The sequence below is a fragment of the Phalacrocorax carbo genome, chromosome 2, assembly GCF_963921805.1.
Source record: "Phalacrocorax carbo chromosome 2, bPhaCar2.1, whole genome shotgun sequence".
In the NCBI taxonomy this organism is placed as follows: domain Eukaryota; kingdom Metazoa; phylum Chordata; class Aves; order Suliformes; family Phalacrocoracidae; genus Phalacrocorax; species Phalacrocorax carbo.
Genome location: NC_087514.1, coordinates 27728696 through 27754831, shown reverse-complemented (window position 1 = coordinate 27754831; position 26136 = coordinate 27728696). Strand labels below are relative to the sequence as shown.

Sequence of the window (26136 nt, the reverse complement as noted above, 5' to 3'; positions counted from 1 at the left end):
ACAGGTTTTAGTCCATGTATTTAGCCCATGTATTTGCATGCACGCACATAGACCTAACTCTTACACGCAGATGCTATGTCAACAACTCTCTTGAGTTTTTATGTCTCAGCTCTGCACTTGTTATTTAAAAAACATAAGGACTACATGAAGTCTCCATTTTCAGTTATTAAGCAAATTACAATAAAGACTTAACTTTAAGCCATGTACTGACTAAAATTTAACTAATTAAAATGAAAGAAGAGTTCAATTAGTCTGTGTGTGTGTGTTACATGTGTGCATGTCTGCGAGAGATGTTTCAGCTGAAGTTTTTGAGGGAGGGGAATTTAGAGATAAAACTTATGCCTTTATTTTTTATGAGGCTGAAAATATGCCCTTATATTACCCTACCATAAATGTTGTTTAGGGGAAAGCCTCAGGAGAGGAAAAAATCATACCCTTCAACCATACAGCCAAGGCTTAATTTACTTTGAATATTCAAGGTGAATTAAAATTCTATCTAAGTGGCAATACAGGACAATAATTTTTGCTTACGATCAAAGCTGCAGCTAGACTAATTGTATATGCAAATCAGGCAATTTATATTTAAATTATGCATTCCTATTCTAGTCCCACAGGCACACACAGATCAGCAAAGGGAATTGGTAGGACATTTGCAAGGTGCTTGAATATTTATTACCAACTACAAACATTCACTGATCGTGAGAAAAGAAATATACGCAGGCAAACATACAGATGCAATTTTATTACCATTTTCATAAAAATGAGGCAACTTAAATACAGGCGCTTTGTGTCTATGAACTGCTGTTATTAAAGAAGTGGGTTTCTTCGAGAAAATCTGTATTCTTGCTGATATTTGCTATAAATTGAAATTATCTTTGTACAGCATAATGCACTTTCATTACATCATCTAAATTTAGTCTTACGTTGAGGTGTTTGAAGTGGTTAGAAATACCAGTTTAAACTATTACATTAAACAGAAGCACAATATTCCAACATTTTACAGACACTTCTGATTTTATAGTTTTCCATCCTATATAATCTACTTCTTTTCAGTCCAAACATAAAAATTGAACTTCATATTCTAACTTCTATATTGCATAAAGCTTTTTGCAAAGCTTGGGAGTGTGAAGATGCTAAAAGTGCTTATCAGGCCACACGCCTGACTGATACTTTTTAATTGGCATAAACTATGGATTGGGCTTCAGTATTTCCATTAACATTGACAACAGAACTTGTGTTGTGCTATACTAAGTATGAAAACATGTAGTTGAAATATGTCAGGTTTTTTGGTCACAATGCACCACCATAACCTCAATACATTATGAACTCATGAACACCCAAATAAACTAGACAAAATTTCCTAACACTGATTTTCTGCACACCTTCTTAAAATAAATATTCCAGTACCTACAGATATTTTATAGACATAAAATGCAGGCTTCATCACTTCAGGTAACAATAAAGATTGTAATATCTGTGCAGGAAAAGTTGTGGGTTAAAGTGAGGGAGATTTTATTTGCCTTGACAATGCTGAGCTATGACAACCAAGAATGATACCAGCACTCTTCCTTTCTATGCTTCTCTAGAGAAAGGAAGCATGATTAGATTCCAATATCAGAAAACATAAATCTGGAAGTTTTTAAAACCAAATATCTAAGATGCATGTATCTGTATCCTCTACTTTCCCACTAATGCTTAGCATTCTTGGCAAAAATTCACTCTTTTTACTAATGCAATTAAAATCTTCCTTCCCTTTGAGTAGCGCTAACTCATGAGAGAAGCTCCAGGGAGCCAACAGCGTGTGTGTAACAGGCGTGATCAGAGGTCCTTGGAGCTGACTCAGAAGAGGTATGCAACTCATCAGTCTCTCCTGTATAAAACTCAGCATGACGAATCACCAGCCAGCTCCTGGTCACCTCCCTCACTGTGGACTGGGCACACTCAGCCCACAAGATGAAAAAGGAAAGGTGGTGGGCAGGGGTGCAGTCCTGTGCCACCATGACATTTTGCATCATCTCACTCTCAGGCTGACCCTGGGAAAGAAGGTCACTGGGAGCTGGTGACATGAGTTGCCTCAGCTTCATACTGCAAAATGCACTCTCTCAGGAGTCCCCTGGAGAATGTGCAGGGTCTCATTGTCTTTGTATGGCAAAGTATGGTCATTTCACACCTGTTTGGTAACTCCAGAGCTTAACTCCAGTAACTGGAGTACTGGTAACTCCAGTCCAGAACTGCTGTGAACAGTAGGCCTTGCTGCGTGATAGGAGATGGCTAGAAGACAGTTTCCTCATGACACAGAAAGAAGCTAAGGCAGCAGCCCACAGTGGGCCTGGGATCTCCTGAGTGTTTAATAAAGAGAAATAGTTATTTCCAGAGAGCAAGTCATCCAACCTATGATCTGACCGATCCTCTTCACATGTCTGCCTCTCTCTTGACTATTGAGGGACACCAAGAACTTGGCTTGGACTCTTCATCTGCATACCCATAATTTAATAACAAGAATCAGGACACTGATGACTTTCCACTGATGTATGAAACTGAACTGGGTTCACATGCCTTTAACTCACAAGGCGCTGCTTACTATGTGCTTGCTCAAACAATCACAAAAGCACATGCTTAACATGATATATTTAAAGAATTGCGCTGGAGGTTATCAATCTCCAAAAGTTTAAAGTGAATCCCTTTTTTACAGGATTTTGATGTTGCTTATTAACCATTTTTATGCCAAATTCATTCAGGTCAAGAGATTCAGCATCCCAGTCAGACTTCTGTACTTGATTCAGCTGTCTACACGTTGGTCTTTATGGACATTTGAGATACCAAGATATCCACGCTAAGCCAGCAAAAATGACTTGAGAGATTTGCAGCCTTCTTGACTGCCAGTTGCAGCCTAGCCAGGAAACTACGGAGCATCTCAAATGGCACCAGAGACCTGTTCTTACAGGGTTCAATCGCACCTTTACAGCCGTGAACTGATTACGAAATTGCAGAGACCTCCAACTTCAGTGCACCCTCCTGAGAATGAAGGCCCATGATCTATGAAAAGCAGTACTCTTTCTGATGTTTTACTGCAGATACAGTTGTGCATCCTGTACTGAGTCAGACTTTTTTTATTCTCCAGTTCACAAGCACACTCAGTAAATGCACGGAATCTGATTTAAACCCACATCAGCATGAAAATAAAAGCCTAGAAATTAGAAATGGGACCAAAGGAAAAACTGTGATTCAAAGCAACTGGTGACAGATATGCTCACAAGATGAGACGTCACAGCTCCTTTACAGTACCATTTGTGGATACATGCAATCTGAATGCATGTGTAATTTTATAACTGAGGCCAAAAGCTTCAATTAACTTGCATTGCTAGCTTATGAAGAAACTTTTTTCTTATATTGTACTGCATCTAGGAGTAGAAAAATTACCTGATATGCCAAACAACATAAAAACCTAGATTTTACAAGAAGAATAAAGCTCCCAAAATTCAACTGAATGATGCTCCTCTTACTGAGATTTCCTGGGGCTACATAATTTTTTCTTATTTTTCATTTAAGATGTTAACATAAATATGGGAAAACAAACTACAGTACTATTTTTGGGTACACAAAGGCATTGTGTTATAAAGGCGACACTTTCCTTCGACAAAATAAAAAGCTGTAGATTATTTTGTTATTTTTCATATAAACCACAGCGGTTCCAAAAGTATTAATTTACATATTGACAAATATAGACTTTACATGATAAACCCACATCGCACAAACAACACAACTTCTTGTCTGATGCAAAAATACGCCAGCAGAACACTTTTACACATATGTTCTGTATCTAGTTTAAAATACACAAAGAGGCAGCAAGCAGTTACAGGAGACTTGATCAGAAAGCATCAGAACTGCTGCATATTTGCCATTTAATCATTAACTCCTGCTCAGACAGCTGCAGTAGACTTCATGGTTATACAGGTGTTCAAAACGGGGGGGCGTGTGTATTAGTGTATATATAGAAGCTCAGCTATGTTGCTAGAGTTCAAGAGCTACCTCCTGGCCCCCCTAAAAACAAGGAAACGCTGATATCAGTGTTGAAAGAGCAAAGGTTTAGCTCCAGCACCGCAATAAGATCATAGCCAGGAAACTCCTGTGCTCAGGCAGAGTTTTAAAGTGTTGAAGAAAACTCTGTACAACCACAATGCCTGCCCATGGTGCTTTTCAAGCTCAGGAAAGACACTGTCAATGCCCATGCACCACCCAGAGCAGCTGTGGAGATGCAATCTTGCTTACTTCATTGAAAACTTCACCGGTTTATGAGCACAGACTTCACTGGGGGCTGACAGGCACAAAACCTTTTTAAAATTAAGAATTGTTACATTGCATAGGTGGAGGTTTTTCTTTAACAGGTATACATAGGTTTTTTCCTTCCATTGGGAATTCTGACCGAAACTAGGCAAGAACCTTGAAGCTTTAAAAAAAAACAAACCCACAAACTTTTTTTTTTTAAATTGCTAACAGGCTGAAACTTTAGCATATCAAGTTTCAGCTTGAAATCATTATAACCCCAGAAAATAGGGGTCCTTAATGGAAGTACTGATATCCCCCTAACTATAGCAGCAGATGCTTCTATTATAAAGATTATTTCATGTCCTGATCAGTTCCAGTTTAAGATTATTAAACACAATTTCTTCTTGTTACTACTAAGCCCTGTTGTTTTTTGTCTGTCCGTCCTCCCCCCTTCCTCATATCAGTGCATTAACAACTGCACACAGCTGCCAGAAGACTAAGCTGGTGTTTTTAAACAGTTCTTACCAGCTTTCTTCCAGATCTCCTCTGGCACGTATCCAGACGCAGGCCTGTGAAGGAATTCCCGATGCGATTCTGCAGGAGGAAGTGCGGAGAGAAAAAGAAAGAGCATCATAAGCAATGCTTGCTTGCTGAGAACAAGGCTTAAGTTAACGAAATACTTTTTCCCTTTACTCAGACCAAAAAAAAAAAAAAAAAAAATTCACAGGAAGTTTTTTCCTCACACAAAATAAAACGGGTGCCGTGGCTGTAGCTCACAAATGTCACATAGACCAGATCAACATACAGGTCTCATGTCTAAGCCAAGCTGAGAGTAGTTCTCTTTATTTTTATTTTACAGCATTTCAAGTCAACTCTATATGACAGTTTCCTTGCTTTTAAGGCTTTGCGAGACCAATTGAGGGAGTGACGTGCTTCATCCTTTGTCATTATGTTTATGAAAAGGAAGAAGAAAGAGGGCAACAGTCCACACTCGGCACTTCTACTCTGTGAAAACAGAATGGCTACTGATGAGTAGAGATAAAAGTAAAGATGTCATTCCAGTGATCAAATAAGCTGTCCACAGAAAAAGAAAGGGGTGTTTCTACATGTTCAGAGCTACACTTTCCTATATCTGAGCCCATGTTGGCAACTGTAGCTGCAAAAGTTTGAAAAACAGAACCTTCAGCTTTAGGTTAAGCCCCTAAATATATATGCTGCCAAACTACCTCACTGGAGCTGAAGCTCGTAATTCACTGATATATTTCAATCACATTTTGACAGCTCTTCCCACCCCCCACCCCTCTTTTTTTAAAGGGTTTAACCTCTGGGCCTGAGCCTTAGAGCTCTGAAATCGGCAAGATCCCTTCCACACAGACTTCAAAGACACACGGTCAGACAATACAGAAAGAAAATTCACTTTGGCCTGAAATCTAGCATACAGATTCTCAGCAGATGAAAAGCTTCTCTTTTCAAATACAGTTTAAAAACTGATTAACTATTTTTCAAAGTAATAGAAATTAAAAAAAAAAAAAAACCAAAACAGAAGAAAACCCCATAAAGCTAAATTCACTGCCATGATTGCTATTGCCTGTGTGACAGAATTCATTCCTCAAAATAAAATAACTTGATTTATTACATTGCAGGTTTGCATCCTTTTAGAGATGTTGCTAGAAATTAAACATCCTGTTTGATGGCTGAGTTTGAAACATAACAAAAGTACATACACCACTCTTGGAATACTAATTTTTACTAAATATATTCATTTTTGTATCTTAAAGTTATTAGTCAATAGCTTGGTCAAAAAGTAGTATGTGTAAGAAAAATGTTCAATCAGTAGGTTTTGCAAATTGTTTTTTACACTACCGTACATACGCACGCAGTATGGTTTATATACAGTAGGCTACAGAAACTTAAATACATTTAGAAGATGACATTTAATATTGCAGACAGCTAACACAGGTTGGAATGACAGGAGCTGTTTCAGCTACTCAGAGAGCAGGGAATCCCAGTCCCTATGAACTGTTCCACAGATGCAGCTTCTAGCACATGAATCTGCAGCCACTGATGGGGTGGACTCAATCTTCCCATCTGACAGGCAGCTGAGTGGATTCCCCCAGCTCTTCTGTTTGCCACTAAAGTATGGGATGAAAATAAAATTATTTTTGTAGGCAGAATTTCACACCTCCTAAGCATAAAATGATGGGGGGTTGCGTGCAAGGTTCTACAAACAGCTAACTATGTACATTGGTTTAATTGACATGGCAGAGGACTTCAGACCTGATGCTGAAAATGGGAAAATTCTCAGTATCGCTTGGCTCGTATGATCCTGGCGATGACAAATATCATTGTGAACACTTCTCTCATCCCTTGGAGGCTTTTAGACTTACAGGAACAGTGCCAGTTCAGTCAGGGACAGAGCAGGCAGCAGAAAACATTGCTTGAAAGTTCAGGAAAACTAAAAGCAAAAAATTAACACACTCTTATTGGCCCTCCTGCAATACCTGCAGGAAAAGACCCAACCAGACTCCAATGTGACAAAACAAGGGCCTTGTTGCACTCACGTCTTTTGTTTTGCACTGAGTTTTCCTGCCTGCTATTTAAGGTACCATCTACTGTAAGGGGATCATAACCTTGATTTAAGCCCTTTACCGTGGTATTTAGTATTATTAGTATTAAAAATAAGAGATGTGGAGATAATTTTTTGGTACACATGACTTTCCAAAAATGGAATTCAATGACATAAATGACCAGATTGCCAGCTAATTGTTAAAATTTCCAAAACATAAACATCAATCAAGCTCTTATTCCAACCACAAATCATTTACATGAGGAACGAGATCCTCTGCAAGAAGAATTAAATCAAGAGCTTGTGAGAGACTTTCCCATAGTTTGGAATGGCGCACAAAAAAAGACAAGAAGCACTTATGAAGATAATAAAAACCATATTTTCCAAGCAAGAAAAATACTATTAACGTGACTATTGTTTAGTCAGCGGTGATGAGTCCATGAAAACAACCTTCTTTTGGGGGCTAAGCTACAGGATGTGACCAGAGGATTTAAGTCTTATATTACTATTATTTTTAAGGTAAGGTGTGCTTCAGATTAAGAATCACAGAACTAGCTCACCAAAACTAAAACACGACAGATCTTAACTTGGACGTCTAGCAAACTCAAACCAAAAGCAACACAATTGAGTGAAGTCCCTAAAACACTAAATGTAAAACCGACTGCAAAAAGCCATAATGAGGAAGAATTCACTTTGACTGATGGCAGCACCTAGAAGTCAAAGTAAATTCTGCCTGGAAGGAAATGGAATTAAATCAGACAAAATTAGGAATAACCTGAAGTGACAAGGGAGCTTATACAGAAAAGAATAATGGAAAAAGTTCTACATGTCAGACATAATACAGATTTGTTAATGGTGAAAATGCAACAGTAGTGTTATGCAGTAAAAAGGGATGTACACTATTGAATTTACTTGGAATTCATGGAGAGGCATGGTTTGAAAGCACGTGTCGATAATCAGTCTGATTCCTACCGAATCATACCGAAACACCCAACAAGGAAAATGAAAAGCACATACACATGACAGTAATCAATACTTGCCTGTGAAAAGTCTATACAAAGTTTAAAAAAAAAATTAAATTGAAAATGTTTTTTGACTTTTCTGGTTTTACTGCTGATAAGTGTATTTCAAATTAAGTTGCTGAACTGGCACATAAGAATACCTACGAGAAAAAGACAAAAAAAAATGGTCTAGGTTTCAGACCTCACATTCTACTGAATATCATGGAACAACATAACACATTGCTTTCTAAAATATATAGAAAAAGTGCTAGTTTTAGTCTATCCTTGATTTTTTTTTTTGTTCCAGGAAAGAAAACATTCACCAAAAAAAATCCTATAGTCACAATATGGTGCTGTGTTCCATATGGGCCCTGATTATTTATTTCAGGAACACATTCAACCATAAGAATCATCAACAGTTAATTGATCAAACAGGTTTCTGGTGTCCAGCAAGTAGAAATATCCTGTAGACTGCTTATTTTTCATGGTTTTAAGATAAGGAGAATAGGTGCAGAAAGTACTGAGACAGAGAGAGATGTGAAATTGTAAGGGCAGAAATAAATATGGGTATAGGAAGTGAAACTGAGACAAAATGTTAGGACCAAATAAAGGAGGTGAACTCTCATAAGATAATATGGACTGAACCCAAGAAAAGAGAATAGAAAGACTTAAAAGGAAAAGCTGTGTTCAAAACTGTCAAAAAGCCCAATTCATATTTGGAAAGAAGGAACAGAAGATGGGCTGAAAATATAAAAGAATGGAGATTTTTACCACTGGACAATGAAATCAAAGCCTATAATAACAAAATAATAAGAACCAGAGAGGAACAGCTGATCTTTTGGAGACCGTTTAGAATTTATTGTATTTATGAAAACACTGGCAGCAACAACAATACCCTATATGCCACAGTGAACACTAGCGCTCAAACAGAATAAAAACTGCACATAGCCAGCCCTGAACTATATGAAATATATATGCTCTTATACGTATTTACATGCTTTTTGTACTTCACATGCAAGTTTTGCTTCATTCTACCATGTAATAAATGTAACACCGTTGGTGGGGCGCAGGCAACAAACTTCTCAGAGGAATACATATTCACTGCCTTGTTTGTAAGAGCCAGGCTAAAAAGTGTGCAGCTCCATTTAATGGAATATATAGATACAAATCTGAAGAAGAGTAATACTGAATGAGCCTGCCTCGCTAATCTTGTTTCAAATGTTTATTATGCACATCTTTGCCCACCAATACATTTTTGTTACTATTATAACACTGCTTGAACACATGTGAAATTGTGTTAAAAATATAGTTGTATTCTCATCTAAAAAGAATAAGAAAAGGAAAACCACACAGGTACTGTATTACTGAATCATCCTCAACCAAGAACAAACTTCCAGTAACTACCAGCAATAGATTTTATCTCTTTTATGCCACCTGTGAGTTATTTTGCAAAGCACAACAGTAACAAGTGTGGTAGAAGGAACGGATAGAAGTGACCCTAGTCCCAGGGAGGTCAGAAATGAATACTGAGAATACAAACCCATGGTATTTCCTGTAGCCCTATCTAACAGCATGCAATTCAGTACGCCAGAATCCAGCCCAAACCTCCCAGTGAGTGGATTAAAAGCAATAGTTAATATCATCAGTGACCAGTATTACAGAGGCTTTACATTCTAGAATTACACATTATAAATGTTACTGTGGTATTCACAGCATTCCTGCTAGCTCATGTTGAGAATATCATGCATATATCACAGCGATGCCGATTATCTGCAAATGGCAAAAGAAAGGTTTTATAATCACAGATTAAACAGACATATATCAGCAGGAATGCCCTGGCTAACACTGGAAGTACAAGGGTCAACAACCTTTGATAAAATATAAACTAGCCCTGAAAGGGTTAACATTTTAAAATGTATTATGAAATGGCTAACCTATGTGTTTTTGACAAATTCATACACTTCTGAGAATCCTGGCTTCCTGGGGCAAATCCTGCACTCTTCAGTTGGAGATTTGAAACCTGGTTTGTAAGATTTCCATTCAGATAAATTCAACAGACACAAAATATCAACATCACTGCAGACCTTCTGATGTGTGCATACACCACTTATCTAGAGCCACAGCTGCACTCAATAAGGTTATAGATCTTGTTTATAACCCACGATGTTGAAGAACCCTCATCTTTAATTTATCCGACTGTGTGTATTTCAGTATACGTTGTCTGATAAGTGTAATTACTCACTATTAGGATGAAAGTTGCGGTCCTGCTGCAGTATGTAGTACTGAAATTCTTCAGCAGAAATGGAGGAGTTGGATGATGTATTATTCACTTCATAGACCATCACAGTTCATCAAGTGAATATATATAAAGTCTGAGTCGTTTTTAGACTTTCATAAACATGTATTATTCAGACTGAAAAGAATGGACCCATCTTACCTTCAACACACTCTTGGAGAATAATGAGAGCTTGTAACCTGTTGGAGCTGGCTAATCCATATATTGGATTACAATGCATTAAAATGAATTATCAAATATTTCATTTGATTTCTTAATTAAAAATATCAACAGAAAAATATCGATCAGATACTGTGAACTGTCAAGCTCTGCGTGATTTACAGGGATGTCAACTTAAAAGAACCACAAAAATCTCTGGCAGAAAACCAGGTCTGCTGGTTCAAAATGACAACCAGAATTTTCTTCAATTTCTTTTGGACTCAAACTATCTATGCTAAATTTCAGCTCAGAGTTTTTCAGCGAGAGCTATCTATGAACACCATGGCATAATGTTTATAGTGAGAACTTATCACTTCAGTGATGATATTTTAATCATAAAGAAAAAGAAACAAAGGCACAGACAATGTTGCCATATGGACCCCTTTTTTTTTTTCCCTCTTGCTAGTGGAGATGATAAGATGGATTTAAAGGGTGCATTGCCTCGTTTAAAAAAAAAGGTACGAAGGGAAATCACTGACATTTAGAAACCCTGCAGCAAAAAACCAAATATTTACATGTTGTGCACTTTAATTAAAATATTGGAAGAATTTTTCACCCCTTCCTCCTCACTTCGAAACTAAAATAAAAAGCCCTTAACAGAACAGTGTCTCAAGGCTCACAGACACTGCTTCAATTTTATTGTACCTCTAAATGTTAGGCGTTTTCATTTTGTTACCTAGGTTATTACCAGATTTGAGGAAATATAAGGATAACCTTTCCATAGACTCCGAAGTAAGTATTTTCTGCCTTCCATGTCAGACACGCGCTTATCAATATTTACAATTGACATGATGGTACATCATTGAAGCAATCCAACTTTCATGTTCATGAGTCTTGGAAGCAGTTTTTATAGCCAAATAACCAAAATGGATGTGTTAAAACTGAAGTGGACTCACTCCAACCAGTTCGGTTGTACCCACAGTACTGCAGAGGTTACTGGTGTGTTCAACACCAAAGGCTGTGCTGTGTAATGTCTCTTTAAGCAAACAGACTTTGCTGTTTCCAAGACTTCATCTTGACAAATACACGAACAAAATTATAAAATAGGGATCGAACTGTATGCTTGAGCTTCATTTTATCTTTTGTTGCTGTTGCGGGTCTGACTATTTTTCTTGGACTGCACTATTATCTATGAAGTACTGATGAACGTCTTTAGTTCCGGTTTCTTTGGGGAAATTATAAAAACTCAGTTTCCTTTCATTATTTTTTTACCCACTAACTATACTTACAAGCACGATAGCCTGGCTCTTTTTGCATCACAGCTTTACTAGAGAAGGGTGCCACTGGTTTTGATCTAGGAGTTTCCTCACAACCGTTCTTACAGAAGCTGCAGATGTGATCGACATTTCAGATGCTGTATTTATGAGTCTTTCTTTACATTACATTTAACACTATTCGTATAAGCCATTACCTGAATGCTTCTTTCTGAGAAGGGCTCCTCTAGGGACTAGACTTATTAGTGAAGTTGGGAACAGCATTTCCATAACCCTTCTGACTGAAGCTGATTTATAGAGCTATTGGCTCAGATCATTTGACATACCCAAAAAAAGGAGAAGGTCTGTTTGTTATCAAGAGGCACTAAATATTACAGTAAGAACTCTAGAGATTTACCAAGAGGAAGACAGAGAAGGCATTAGATTTGTTTTTCTATTTTTCTATTGGTAATTAAATAAGTTTTAGATTTAATAAGTTATTCGTAAGGGCAAAAGGAAAACACAGCTTTAAATAAAATATATTTTCAAAATAACACACAAGTGCAATTCCTCTAATGACCACAGTTTATGATGATTTTGAGTAGATGGTATTTGATATGGACATTTTTTTAAAGATAAATATTAGACAAGCAACCATAGTTTGCTGTTCTCTTCAAAAGAGCAGAGAACAATAAAAGGGCATCACCAAGATGAGTTTCTTTACCACACCTGCCATAACAGTGAGAGGATAGGGTAGAACCAGGCCAAGATATTAATAAATCACAGAAAGCCCACAAAATAGAAGCTTGTTTTTATACAGCAGAGTCATCTTGGAGTAGCTGTGTGAGGTATCCCGGGAGTGTGACTGTGAAGGTCTGCAGGGGATGAAAGTCCAACTGCTTGGTCTGCTCCTTCTAAGTGGGCTTTGCAGCTTGTGCTGAGCTCTGAGCGGCTCTGTGTAACTACATAGCGAGCAGTACCCAGACTAGCTCAGGCACACCTGTGTAAGCTGCAGCAGTGGTCACAGACCTAAGACGGTCATGTGTGCACGGCTGTGGGCATCCATATCTTTATCTCTCTCTTGATTTCCTTAGAAAGACAACTTTCAAGTCAAGTCATTTGATTCAAGATGGTGAAAGCCCTTGCTTTCACAGGGCTAACAATGCAGAAGCACCTATAGATTTCCTTAATCAAGGAGGCAAGGAAGGGAGACAGAAGGGACAGAAGGGACAGAGAGTCAGTCCACATCCCTCTTCTCCACCATCCCTACCTGAGAGTCTGTCCTCCTGCCCCACCACTCTCAGATACTGCTGAATGGAAAGCAAATTACCAAACATCGCTCAAAAACCCAAGCTGTTCCACATGTAAAGGTGACTATTAGGGCATAAGGAGTTACAGTTAATTCAGTAGTCAGCAGAGGGGAATATTTCATCACTATCATGGTAGAAGAATCAGAAGAACAAATATGAACTTCATCTAACACTTAGCTGAGCTGAAAGAGGGTCAGTAAACAATTTTCAATGAGGATACTGTACCTAATGTAACTGGATCTGGATTCACTGGACTCTGCTGTCTGGAATGACTACTGCTGCTGTTAGCGCCTTTTTTTAAATCTTCCGCATCACTGTACCGCCGTATCCAGTAATTAAGCTCCTCACGGTCTGCTTCTTGACATCGCCGTAGTACAGTGAGAGATCGCCTAGTTTTTTCCACCATGTCCATTATACAGTTTAACAGCTATTCACAGCGGTGGGTGGAGCAGAGACAGAAAAAAATATTATTTTATTCATGAACTGACAGAAAAATAAAGAAAACATTAATGTGCTGAATGCCTGGGTTTTAAGAATGAAGAAGCCTCCCCCTGTTATTTCAAATACAGGTGTTGTTTTTTTTTTAAGAACGACAATCCCCTCCTGTTTAACTGGTGATCCTAGACTATACAGATACAGATTTCTGGGGCAAAGGGAGAAGAAGAGGAGGAAAAGACTGAACAGACTGTAGTCCCACCACTAGTATCACATGGCATCAAGAAGGCCAAGAGATCTGGTCCAGAACTGATGCCTACAAATGTTATGAGTACTAATAAATTCAAATAACAAATCCAATTAACCTGTACTAAGGGTGAACGACATATATCCCAGATGCACGGTTTACAGACAAGAGTCTACTCCCCTTTTGGCAGCCTGTAATAATTAGGATACTGCAATAAGCACTTAACAGCAAGGGCTGATATGAGCTACCTAATAGGGAACATCAAGCCCCTAGATTTAATTGCCAACATTTTTGAAACTTTTCCAGGGGTTCAGATTTGTTTTAAAAGAAAAAGTTTAAATTCCTATCTTAGAAATGTGCCTTTCAGACAATTATTAAAACACATTATTAAAATATATTTAGCCCTTACATGGTCAAGGTGTTTCCACTCTTCTGCCCATTCTCTGTCTGTTAGCCTGTGATCAATCATTTCTTCTTGACGTGTGCCATGCAACCCTGCCAAAAAGGAGCAAATCATGTTTACAATGTTGGGAGTCCTCTAGGGGGAAAAAAAGAAAAAAGAGCCTATCAGACAAGTATATCATACATTATCTGCTCTAGTATCAGGAATGCCACCACAAAAATAAATGGATGCTTAAAAACTTGGCTCTAAGTTCTCTTTAGCACTTTTCCTCACATAAGATGCTACTGTTTGTCTCAAATTAATGTCTTCAGTTCTGCAAGTTCTGTAGGTTGCAAGACGACCTCTCAAAAATGGACATAACCCTTTCTGACTATATACACTTATTATATGTAAATATATTACATATTGTACAATATATAATTTTTCATTTGCACCACTTGAAGAAGTCAGCAAGACTTGGTAACTCAGTGTATCAAATACTAGCTGTACTTCAGAGAGTTGAAAAAGTATTAGTATCAACTCAATGTTATTTCACTAAATGCAGTAATTACTACCATGTCAACAGAGTGTCATTAAGGGTTCATCCTTTCACAGATGTTTAAACAACATGTGGTTAAAATGTAACACATAAATCAGAGCAGCTGACAACATGATACAACCAAGCCAGTATTTATTATCAACACTCAAGAGGAACTGACACTTGCTCTTTGTTTAGCCTCCTCTATACAGATGCTGAATATTTGTAAACACTCCTCTTTTAATGAAGATTTCTTTAAAACAAGGAAGAATACTAAGTTCAGATGTGAAGCAAGCCAGGCAAATCCAAGAGCATCAGACATCCCATTAACCCAAAATGTGGTTGGCGCTTCTGCTGTTTACATCCTCTGCAGAGGACCCCACGCTGAAGTGGACTATTGAGATGTCACATACAAAACACTTCTCCAAAGGCCTTCCTCTAGTCTAAGCTGAAACCAAGCTATATCTATGTTGTTATCATTGCAAATGTGGCATTAAAAGAAAAATAAAAAGCTCTACCTATCCTTGCCTGCCAGACACCTGAGTGTCCATGTTATCTACACAGCTGTGAAAGCACAGGTTCTGACTCTGACTCTTGCTTTGGAGTGTAGCAAAACCACAATTCAATGGCAGGTATATTTAATCAGAAAAAAAAAAAAACCCAACCTGTTCAAAATACAGACTGTAATTAAAAGGAAAAGAGAAGCCTAAGAAAACAATGCAGAAAAATCAACATGCCTTACCCATAGGTCTGTTTCTGTCCCTGAGGTCCCTGTGGTTGGGGTGTCTGTATGAGTCCCTGTAGTGATGGGCAATGGCCATATCATCCAAACGATAATGCTGAGGTGGAGGTGGGGTGGGATGAGGCAGACCATTGGGCTGATAAGATAAGCCATTATTTGGACTGTACCGCTGGCCTGGGCTAATAGTGCAGGGCCGCTTGCTTGGATGCTCTGAGTGCAAAGGCTCTCTGTCAAAGCCGTTTTCTTTGGTTCTGAAAAACAAAGCAAAGGAACGTTAAATCACTTAGCGAGCGGAGCTGCTCAGGAACACACACCCCCACCTACACGTGCAGCTTCAGGAACTAAAGCTTGTTCTTTCACTTCCAAGTGTGCGGTGTTTAACACTGCTTCTTCAAAATATACAAAGAACACATTCACCTTGTCTAACTATCCCTGTAACTTGAGAAATACTAGCAAGGCGAGCCTTCTGATGGAGCACCTTAAAGAGCTGGGCTGGAGAGCGAGCAGCCTTCGCTGAAATCACCAGCTGATGGGATGGATACGCATGTAATTGCAGAGCTGAAACAATCAACTGATACATGAAGCTAGAGGCTGAGAAATTCCTGTTTTCAGCAGTGCTACAGCACATAGTGATTAGGGGAAATCTTGAAACGTGGGGTTTCGTCAAGATGACAGCATACTGTCTTTAAGGTAGCGCGTGTCAGTGTGTGGAAGCTCGGCTATACGTAATGCCAGGATGAGCTCCCATCAAGATCAGTGTCACACTGAGACTTTGGGCAAGAATGACTCCAGATGATGAGAAATGCTTCCTTCAGAGATTTTTTTGTATCTATATTTCAGCCAAAGGTGCTGTGTCTGTCATTAATTTTGCAGGAAGATTTGATTATGCTTAAGTCCTCAATAATGCTCAAGATTTCCCACTCCATTTTTCTTCTGAGTTTTACGCTCAGGCAACTTTGAAGAGTTATCAGGGGGAAGGGCAGTTTTTCTGTATTACAGATACTTGTTAATTCAATTCATAAGCAGCTATTTCCAAAGAAGTCTCTATTTTGCACCTCTGCTTGAGAACCTGGAACTCACACTGAACTCATCTTCCATTAAAATAAAAAAAGGCAGGCTAGAGTTACTTCAGCAGGGTCACAACTCCTTTCAGGGAAGCTTAGTTTCACTGAAGCACAGGGGGTTTTTACCACTGCAATAAACAAAGCCTACAAAAGAGCAGCTTGGAACAGAAAGGTTATTAGACAGAAATATTGCAAATTGTTGAGGTTGCATCCGTCCCTCCAAAAGCTTTTATTAAACAGCTGATATATTCCAGCCTTTTTCAAAGAGAACTTTCTCCTCCATGATTTACAGATGGCATAATAGATCTTCCTAGTAATAACACAATTTTTGGTCACTTCGACAGGAAGGTAAATTTGATTTAATTTTCTTATTTGGCTGCTGTTAAAACCAACTGCCCTTCAACAAACCCTCCCCACAAACCAGCCAACTTTGAGGCACTGTCCATGGAGAAACACTCAATGTACTGGTTCTCCTTTAATGTCAATGAGAGGAAGGATGAAACCAAATCTTTGCCAATATCCCCTGGGAGAGAGGATCAGAGTAAGATCTTGCAATTACCAGCAGGAAATGAAAAGATGGGTTGCACTGTTCTCAGGAGAAGTAAAGACATTTTCCAGGGACCTCACCACAATCACTAATGCCAGAGAAGCTGCAGGTATATATATTTTATTACACCTTACCTTGGCAAAGAGGGGTGAATCTTTCACCAGTACAGCAAGACAGCTGTTCTAATTTTGGGCAGACATATAAAAGACGTACATTGTTAAAGTGGAGTATGCACTTTGTTCCAAGGCAAAGGCAGAATGGCTGTGAAAATTCCTGATCAGGAAAAACTGAGGAGCATCATATATTTTTAATGACTTCTGGCACAATGGAACTGCTTGCAGTAACTCCCAGTGGGTAGTGATGTTTTTGACAGCTGTCCAGGACAAGTTTTGTGTTTAGTTGCTGGTGTGTGTTTTCTTTGCATATATATATACTCAATCTCAATGTCCAGGTCTTTCAATTGTAAAAATACTATGCAAGCAAAAATAGACTTTCCTGTATTACAAGCCAAGCTATTCATTTGCCAAAGTTCTTTAGTGTTACGGTTAGAATGATCTCAAACTAAGATGGGGAAAAACCAGAAACTGTAAGTAATTAAATAACTTCATTGACTTCTTTTGATCACTCGGTGTAGGAAAAGCCAACCAGAAAACTGTGACAAGTAGGAATCCAGGTTTCCTTTTCTGCACCATAATTAGATGTTAAAATCACATATTTTCATACAAATGTACATATTTGCACCTTACTGTACAGGCACTTCTGTGTTTCTAAGGAATGCTTTGTACTTAATTACCTTAACTGGAATGCACTGCGTTAGCTTGGACAACACACCAGCATATCCATTTTCTTCTAGAACCCTGAGTTTAACTAACACAGAAATTAACACTACCATTGAAAACACTTTTACTGAAATTAAATCCCTATTTTTGCTATTATGCTGGGTAATGGCTGCCAGGTGTTTTCTGGGTGTAAAAAACCTTAATTCTACAATTAGTTGTTACATTTCCTGCATTAACCAAATAAAGAACTTAGCAGGATACCAGAATGAGACTGTACATAAACTCATTTTGTGTTTCTGACCATATAAAGTATACAAAAAAGTAACAATTTCCAAAATCTCATCAGAACAGGAATCACTGGCAAATTTACTGTATCTGAATAGAGTGATAAAAGATAAAGTATTGAAGAGCGCCATAATTCAGATACCCTGAACTCAGCCTACTATTCTGCTTCTGATCTCAGTCCTACTCCTTCTTCCAGGTCTCACCCCCTTGGGATGGCAGCATTTCCCCAGGTGCCTGAGGAAGCGCTCCTGTTTCACAGTAACTGTCAGACCCATGTGAGTACTAGTTCTAAATCCAAAACTGCCACAGTTTTCATCTGATATAATCTGATTTTTACCTGATCCATCTAACATTGCAAAGCAACACCAAGCTGTAGAGAGGAAATAACACTGAATGTGTAGGACACCTAACCGACCCATTTGCTTGTTTTTCTTTTTCTTGCTCCTGTTGGTCACAATTTCCTTGACAAGCACATAAATCGACACTGCTGTCTGGAAAATTGGCAATATGTCATTTTCCTTGGAGCCATGATTTACTCAGATTAAAGATAGCAGAATAGATACTAGCCATTAACCTGTACCCATTTAACAGACTTCATATTGTTTGCAAGTTATCATTTCAAGTTTTAAATTTGTAATAATTTATGGAAAATTTCCTGGGTAGGAAATTTGACCAGGCAAAACTGCCTTGGCTGGAAAATTAAGTTTCACCTGATCAAGAGTATTACACCATTTTCACTGAAAGTTAGCTTGAAAGAAGGAGGCAAAGCTGTTCATCTGCTATTTGTGCAAGATGCTTTGATTAAAATTGGACTTTCACCAATAAATTCTGGTGACCAAACAAGTGATAATTCTTTGCTGGAATAAAATATTTACTTTGTTTATAATATTGTGTTACAGAAAAGATTAATATTGCCTTGCTAACAGTTCATATTAAGAAAATTCTTTTAAAATTCCTCCTAATTACACATGGTTTACAAGGAGCATAGCTGTAAGAGCTGTAAGCATCCTTCACCTTACTGAGATGCGGAGGAGCTTCTTCAAATAAGAAGATTTACCTAACTGAATTTTCTAAGTCTGTCTCTGTGCCCACGTATCTTCGACATAAATTCCGTGTCAGGAGTGCCAAAGGTACAGCAAGCAGAGCAGCACCATCTAAAATCACAAAACAATCATGGCCACTTTTGTTTTCTTCTCACTCAAAATTACAGCTATTCTAACAGATTTTTTTGCTATCCTATATCCACTTTGCAGGCAGCTGTCATAAATGTAGAGTCACTGTATGACATGCTCATGTGCCATACAGCCCTTCCCAGCAAGCTCAAAGGATGACTAATTAGCAAAAAGTCTTTTGTGGTGAATGTATTTAGAATCATGTTATTTATAATTAAGCATTCATTCACCAAAATAAAAATTCATATCGGTCCAAGTTCCTTTGCTTTACTACAGTAGAATGTAAACTCCAAAAGTTGTAAACAAAATATAGTGAACACTTTGTTCATGACATGTCATGCACAAATTACCAAAATGTGTTGTCTCCTCAGGTGTCAGTTTTTCTCTCTTGCAGTGACTGATGGTTCCCAGTGTTACTACAGAAACAGATTGATCTTTTTAATGAGCTAGTTTAATAGACTCCAAAATCTCACCGTGGCTGCTCATCCGTGTCAGACCATATGCACCAAGAAAACATTCAGTAAAACACAAAGCTCTGCTGTCAGATTGCTTTATAAAACCTCACATACAGTAGACTTGGATATGCAGATAAATAACCAGAACTGGAAAATGCATATGCAAAAAAAGGTTCTGAAATTATAAGGAGAAAAAATTACTGGACGTGGATTTTCTTTAACAAAAAAAAAATCACAAGGTGGATGCGGTTGTGTGCTACACACACATTCCACTTCCTTTGCTTAATCCCTTACTGTATTTTACCTCTATAGGAATCAACGGTATGCAGCTACCTGTGCTGAAAATAGAAATGTAAATATGGAAGAATATGCATATATATGTTTCTACTATATATGTGTAGGCAAGCATCTATATATGAGATATATATATACACGTATAATTATAGAAATAAAAAATCATATACCTTGGGAAGTGAAAAAGATGTCAAAATTTACTTTATTGAGAGACATATCGCCAAACAAAACTATTCCAACTGCATGTAGCTCCCCTGGCAGGATGTTGCCTTTTTGGGGTGGGGTTTTTTTGGGGGGTTTTTTGTTTTGTTTTGGGTTGTTTTTTTTTTTTTTTTAACATTTTTTTTCCCCTATTCCAGCAACAGAGTCACAGCAAACCCTCCTCTTACAGGATGCCTCCTATCTTCCACTGTATTTTTATATTTGAAAACTACTTAGATATCTAAATAAAAGGTACATGTATTTCCAGATGTTTCCTCCTGCTCCTCTGTAAACCATTAAAATAATTAATAGTGTAATGAGTATAAAGCCAGACAAGTATTTTGTTTCAGTACTTGCTCAGTCTAGGCATGCTCTGACTCTGAGGACAGGTTTTTGTGGTTGATTTACTTACATTACCCAAATTAAAAGGTATGCAAACTCCCATTCAGTAAATTTAAGAATCTTTCCAACAGGATCTTGTTCATTTTACTGAATCTGTAGTACAATGTTCTTGAGTGCAGGAGACAACTCCCACTGAACTTGGTTCAGCCAAAACTACTGTATTAGTTTGGTTTTTTTGTATAGCTTCAGTCATAGTCAACAGAGAAGCAGGTGTGACTAACCAGTGACAGGGTTGTTTGACACTGCAAAAAACTTATTTTTTAAGGTCAAGGCACCATTCCAATGGGTGAGCTGAGCAGTCTCTGTCCAGGTCTTCCATGACAGCAAAGAATCTCAGGGTCAAAAAAGAAAGGATGCGTTTGTCTTTTTGCCAGAACCAAAGAGCCTAATTCCAAGCCGCGATCAACAGAAGCTGCCAGAAGCTCTGGCACCTCGGAGCGCCCAGACCCGTGAGACACTCCACTTTACAGCACCTCCCAGAACCCTGGGAATTCAAACACAGGGTCTTACCCGCAACACTGGAAGTTAAACTCTACCTTTCACCCCAAAAGCTGCATTACTACCTGGAGAGGAACTGAAAACTCCCCAAGCTTGGAGGAGCCTAAGACAGACTTCAGTTGTGAAGGCAAAGAAAGGCCCTTGCTTGCGAGCAGAGACTTCTGAGTTTCAAGAGCACCTACGTATTTTAACTGAAAGGGAACACTGAGAACAAAATCCATAAACCAGACTTCAATCTCTCTGGGCCTAGGCCTCAGTTTTAATTAAAAAAAATGAAGGCAGACTTTAAAATCCAATATTCTTCTGATCTGCCAGTCCCTTTACGGGCTACTCCTATGTCCTTTTTGCTATAAGACTAATATAGGGTCTTTTCATTACTAAGTTCTTGTACCGGTCTTCACCTGCACCGCCCATACCCTCCCACACAACCAGGACTGAAGGTACCATAAGTGAGACTGTACTTATTACAAAATAACCGAAATTCAACACTGTCAAACTGGGTCTCAAAGGCAGGGAGTATTAGTTTAGAATGCTAAAGAAGAAAAACAAAGGAAACATTTTATTGCCCATATTTCCTTTGCGGCCTTATGGGAGAAGGGAGTAATACTGCTCTCTATTAACAGGAAAAAAAAGTAAGGTAGGGCTGTCAGGAAGGCACGTCCGTCTTCTCCTCTGTATTCTCTCAAGCAAGACCTCACGGGCTTATGAGATAATTTAATGTGTGTATATCTGTTCCTAAGAAAACCACCATGTCTGCTACTGACATTGGACTATGGCCTGCTGATATTTAAGTTATTCACGAGATGTGCAAGGTTTTAAGAGGCCTTTTTAATAGACATTTTGTTACAACACTCCGCAAAGACTGAGGACATGCAGCAGAACTGTCCCAGGGAGCCAAACTGCAGCTTTGAAATGTTCTCCCTTTGCGTGGAGTAAGAGACTAGATGGAAAATGTCTAAAACTCAATTGTCTTTCTTGGATACAGTTAGCAGGTTTGTGTTTATACCAACGGCTGTTTCAGTTTGGTCTAGCTGTTAGGAAAAAAATGGTGAAAAGAGGGTATACAGAAAAGGGCTTCTCTGCTGCTATCTTTACTTTCTTGCTGGTCCATTAGGATTTTCCTGAAACACAATCTAAAACAAAATACTTCCACATTTTCATCTCTCCAATGGCTTCGTTACTTTAATTTTTACTGCTCGCTTCTGGCTCTGAGTAGCTTGAAGTTTTATTATGCAGACATTTTCAAGATCTTGCATCTATATCATTAATATCTCTTTTTCATAATCTGCTCAAAATTTGGTGTTGAATTTTTGCCTACCAGCCTCAGGAACTTTCAGGCTTTGCTTTCTCCACAGGTTTTGTGCTATCATGGCCTGTCCCTACAGAAAGAAGCCACCTGTACAAACTTTGCAAATCTTCACTTTTTTCATTTAAAAGGTAACTAGGACACTTGCAGTGCCTTGTGCACGCAGGCAGGGGCATTTGTCAGAACAGCATTATAAAAGTTTTCCATACTATAAAACCATGGAAAACAAAACTAAGAAAAATCCAATATTTGGGCCTTCTGAAGGTAACACTTATACACTAGCCTATTTCTAACACTATCACGGGAAGACAGTTCAAAATAAATAACCACAAAAGTAATTTTCTCATAACACTAAACAAAGAACTTGATTCAAGTAAGTAAAAGAAAAACTGTTCCGTATTCCTAGAGCTACTGCACTTTGCACATGGTCACTTGCTTCCCCTGTTTCTGTATGGACTCTTTCTCAGCTCAGCAGAAGAAGATTTCCATGAACATTTCTCCTGTTTGGAAGAAATAACCTTATGGATATTGGATGTATGGGTAAGGAAACATGGCACAACAGAAGGAGTCAAGGCCATGACTGCGCTCTGGAGCTTGCCTTGTACTTCCCAACTAGCCACTTTCCCCATATTTACTGTTTAATCCAACAAAATCTCAAATACAAAGGACTTGCTTATGGAGCTGCAGTAATCTGCTGCTCAGCACTTTATGCTGCAGAGAAATACTATGCATTAAATAGTCAGTATGGCATAGGCCAGTATTATTTCTACATCTATATGACCACAGTGTGTCCTCAGGCAATTTTGCTGCCTGAGTCAGTGTGTGCATGTATCTGTGTATCTAGATAAATAGACATGCTTACACACATATACAAAGGTAATCTGCCCATTGCACAGCTGTAATAAGAGCAGGACCTGCACCCAGAGAACTCCATCCCAGTTCCCCCCCAGGCACCCACCCACACGCTCCCCCCCTTGCTAGCAGAGCTCGGCACGTTCGACCCACGGGACGTTTCTGAGCGCGGTGTGAAAGGCACGGCGGTGCTCACCTGTCTGGAGTTCGCCTCTTCCCGTTTTCGTTCACATCGAGAAGCAGCTCTGAGGAGTCAACAGGTGAGGTGGTGCTGGCATCCAGAAGCAGCTGTTCGTGCTGGGCGAGGTACTGGGCTGGGTTCTGCTTGGCTAGCCTTGCACAGTGCAGCAGCTCCCGCTGCAGCAGGGGCAGATTGGCCTGCAAGAGCGTTGCACACGTTAAGAAGGGCTTGCACACAGTTTCCACAGAGATCAAGCAGCAAAATCAGAAATCAAAGGAAAGCCTGCTCTGGGATGAACCTGTTGCAAGCATCCTCAGTTAGGTTTGGTGTGGTTAGCTGTCTGAGAGCAGGCAGCCTCCCCACAGGGTCAGGTCATGACTATGGTACATATGCATGGAAGGATAGGAGGTACTTATGAAAATGGAAAATAAAAATGCAAATGCTGTGAGGAAAACTAGGCCTGAGCTCCACATCTTTACAAGGGGAAAAAGCACTGCCCTGACTGACTTCATCTCTTTTCTTACTACACAAAACCTGAGCTCCTACAGAACAGCAGTTTTTAACAAGTGACAAACCTCCTTCAATACTTGTTTCCCGTTCAGACTGCAATCAGTACTTGGAAATCATTCGAAACCATAGGATCCATGGTTCTATAAGTTGCCTCTGTCACCATCCTTCAAAGGCCTTGGGGAGAACAGGATTGCTCTCAGCTTTCCCATTACACTTGCAGTTACACATTAAGATCAAGAATACAACAAAATCTCATGTTCCAGAGCTTCACTTAATCATTCAGAGGCTACGATCCTCCTCCTAGCCAGATGTACCTTGAAGTATTTTTAGCCTCCCTCTCAGGGCCCCAGTGGGAGTTGGGTCATGGGCTGGAGAGTACCAGGACTCAGACACAGAGAATTTAAAATGCTCATTGATCCCTGGGTGGCACGTTTTGCCCATCTGCTGGGGTCATACTAGTCATACTTCTCGCCAGTTTTGGAACCAAGATGGAGCTGTATGACTTTCCCATCGGAGGAGATAATTACACATCCTGGGGAACATCTTCCTTTCTTTGCAGCATTTGCGTACGTCAATACTACCGTAGTCCAGTCATTTCTTACCTACTTATTTGTGCCGTAAGGTGACATGCCCTGACCTCTCTTGTTCCATGCCTAGTGCACAATGATTTTTTGCCTGGGGATTTTCAAGTATTGGATTAAATTTCATGACCTTTAGTAACTAGAGACAAAAACCTCAAATGGTCCCCTTTGCTTTGAAATAACTCCTGGGGTGGAGAAATCTGACCCCCAACATGAGTCAAAAAGGTTCTGAAACTAACATACAGGGAACGATGCAAAAAAGCAGATGTTCTGGAAAGTTCTGAGCACAGGATCTAGGCAAATTACTTTGCTAGCATTATAACAATGGTAAATGCTCCAGCGCATGTTGCTGTACCATAAGAGTAGATCCACTGTGCAAGAAAAAAATGCCAGAATAGGGTTAGTATACATCATGTGTACCAACTTTTCAACAGCAAAAAAACGCCCAGCAATTGCTATTGCTTATTTGTCTTAGGGTGGGAAGACAAACGATTGTGGAACATGAAGTCCCTTTAGACCTCCACAGAACACAGATATTTTGTGGAAGTACCAAAGAAATATCTTTCAGTTCTTATCTGTCACATTTTTGTCCAGGGCTACCACATAACAGAGAGAGATGTTGAATGCTTTTGTGAGCAGGGTCTTCCCGTTTTTTTAATTTGACTGTTATTTTTTAAAACCTCACACAGAATAAAAGTCAAGATATCCAACTACCTAAACTGCCTTGCATGGCAGAAAATGGTTGGAGAAGTTTATATATATTTACAAATAAATATTTGGAGGACATAATAGGATCAGACCTGGGATTTTAATAGTGGTTCATACTTAAAAGACGTATCATCACATCTCAGCACTCCTGTGAGTTAGAAATGTAAAGTCCCCACTTTGCAATTAAGAATTCAAGGAAAAACAATACGTTTGCAATCCTTATCCACTATCACAAACAACAGGGACCTATTTCATACATTGGCACTCCTGGCGACAACCAAATTTTGAACTTGGTAGCAAAAACCTTGATTTATTTTACTTGTTTTCCTTCTCCTAAAGAACTGTTTTTCCTTGCTCTTTAACCATAAACATGAAGATTTGCAGTTAAAAGTATTCTTTATTCTAAATGATAGAACATGTTTTCTGCACACAGAATAGATGTATACAACTTTTAATATATTTGTTAAACATGGATCTACTCTCAGTTTCTTAATTTTTTAGAAGTTATAAAAAACTATGAATGACATGCCTTGTAATTTGGGTTTATAACGGCATCAAGCAATGTTTGGACAGAGACTTAAACTCGAAGTGAAGAAAAGCAGTATTTGAAAACTTTTAGTTCAACACAACTACTTTCAATCTGCTCAATACATTATTCTAAACAACCAAAACATATAGTAAAAACCAGTTGGTTTTTTGGAAGGAAATAATTGGGACCTCTCTATGGCTCGGTCAAGTGTACAGACTGCTTCTGGTCACCATGGCACCAATACACAACAAGAACTAGTTTTTGGGAAGCCAGATGCAGAATGAAGCACAGACATTCTCCCTGTTGTGTCCAAGGAGAGGATCAGGCTCCTAATGCAACTCTAGCCTACTCATACAAACTCTAAAACCAAAATGGCCTCAGACACAAAGGCTTATGCAGTGGTTCAGCTCTGACAGTAGAAGCAGTTCTGTGAATGTGCAGTAGCACGTTTCTCCCAGAATTGCTGCTGGTGCCTGCAGACAGACTTCTACACCTCTACATGTGAGAGATACAAACCAGTTCCTGACCAGAAGCCAGAGGTGTGTGTATATATATACACACATCTCTGTCAGAAAAACACTGACTGCAAACAAACGTT

At 38.9% G+C, this 26136-nt stretch overlaps 1 protein-coding gene across 6 annotated transcripts in view; it reads right to left on the bottom strand.

Annotated features, from left to right (window-relative positions):
- RUNX1T1 (RUNX1 partner transcriptional co-repressor 1) overlaps positions 1–26136 on the bottom strand; it is a 115104-nt gene that overhangs the window by 14618 nt on the left and 74350 nt on the right. For all 6 annotated transcript variants that reach the window (XM_064442425.1, XM_064442427.1, XM_009513707.2 and 3 more), the window contains 5 exons: positions 23226–23407; positions 15175–15425; positions 13922–14007; positions 13056–13257; positions 4792–4860 (listed from right to left, as the gene is read on the bottom strand). In XM_064442425.1, the coding sequence (XP_064298495.1) occupies positions 4792–4860; positions 13056–13257; positions 13922–14007; positions 15175–15425; positions 23226–23407 (790 nt within the window). The remainder of the gene's footprint in view (positions 1–4791; positions 4861–13055; positions 13258–13921; positions 14008–15174; positions 15426–23225; positions 23408–26136) is intronic.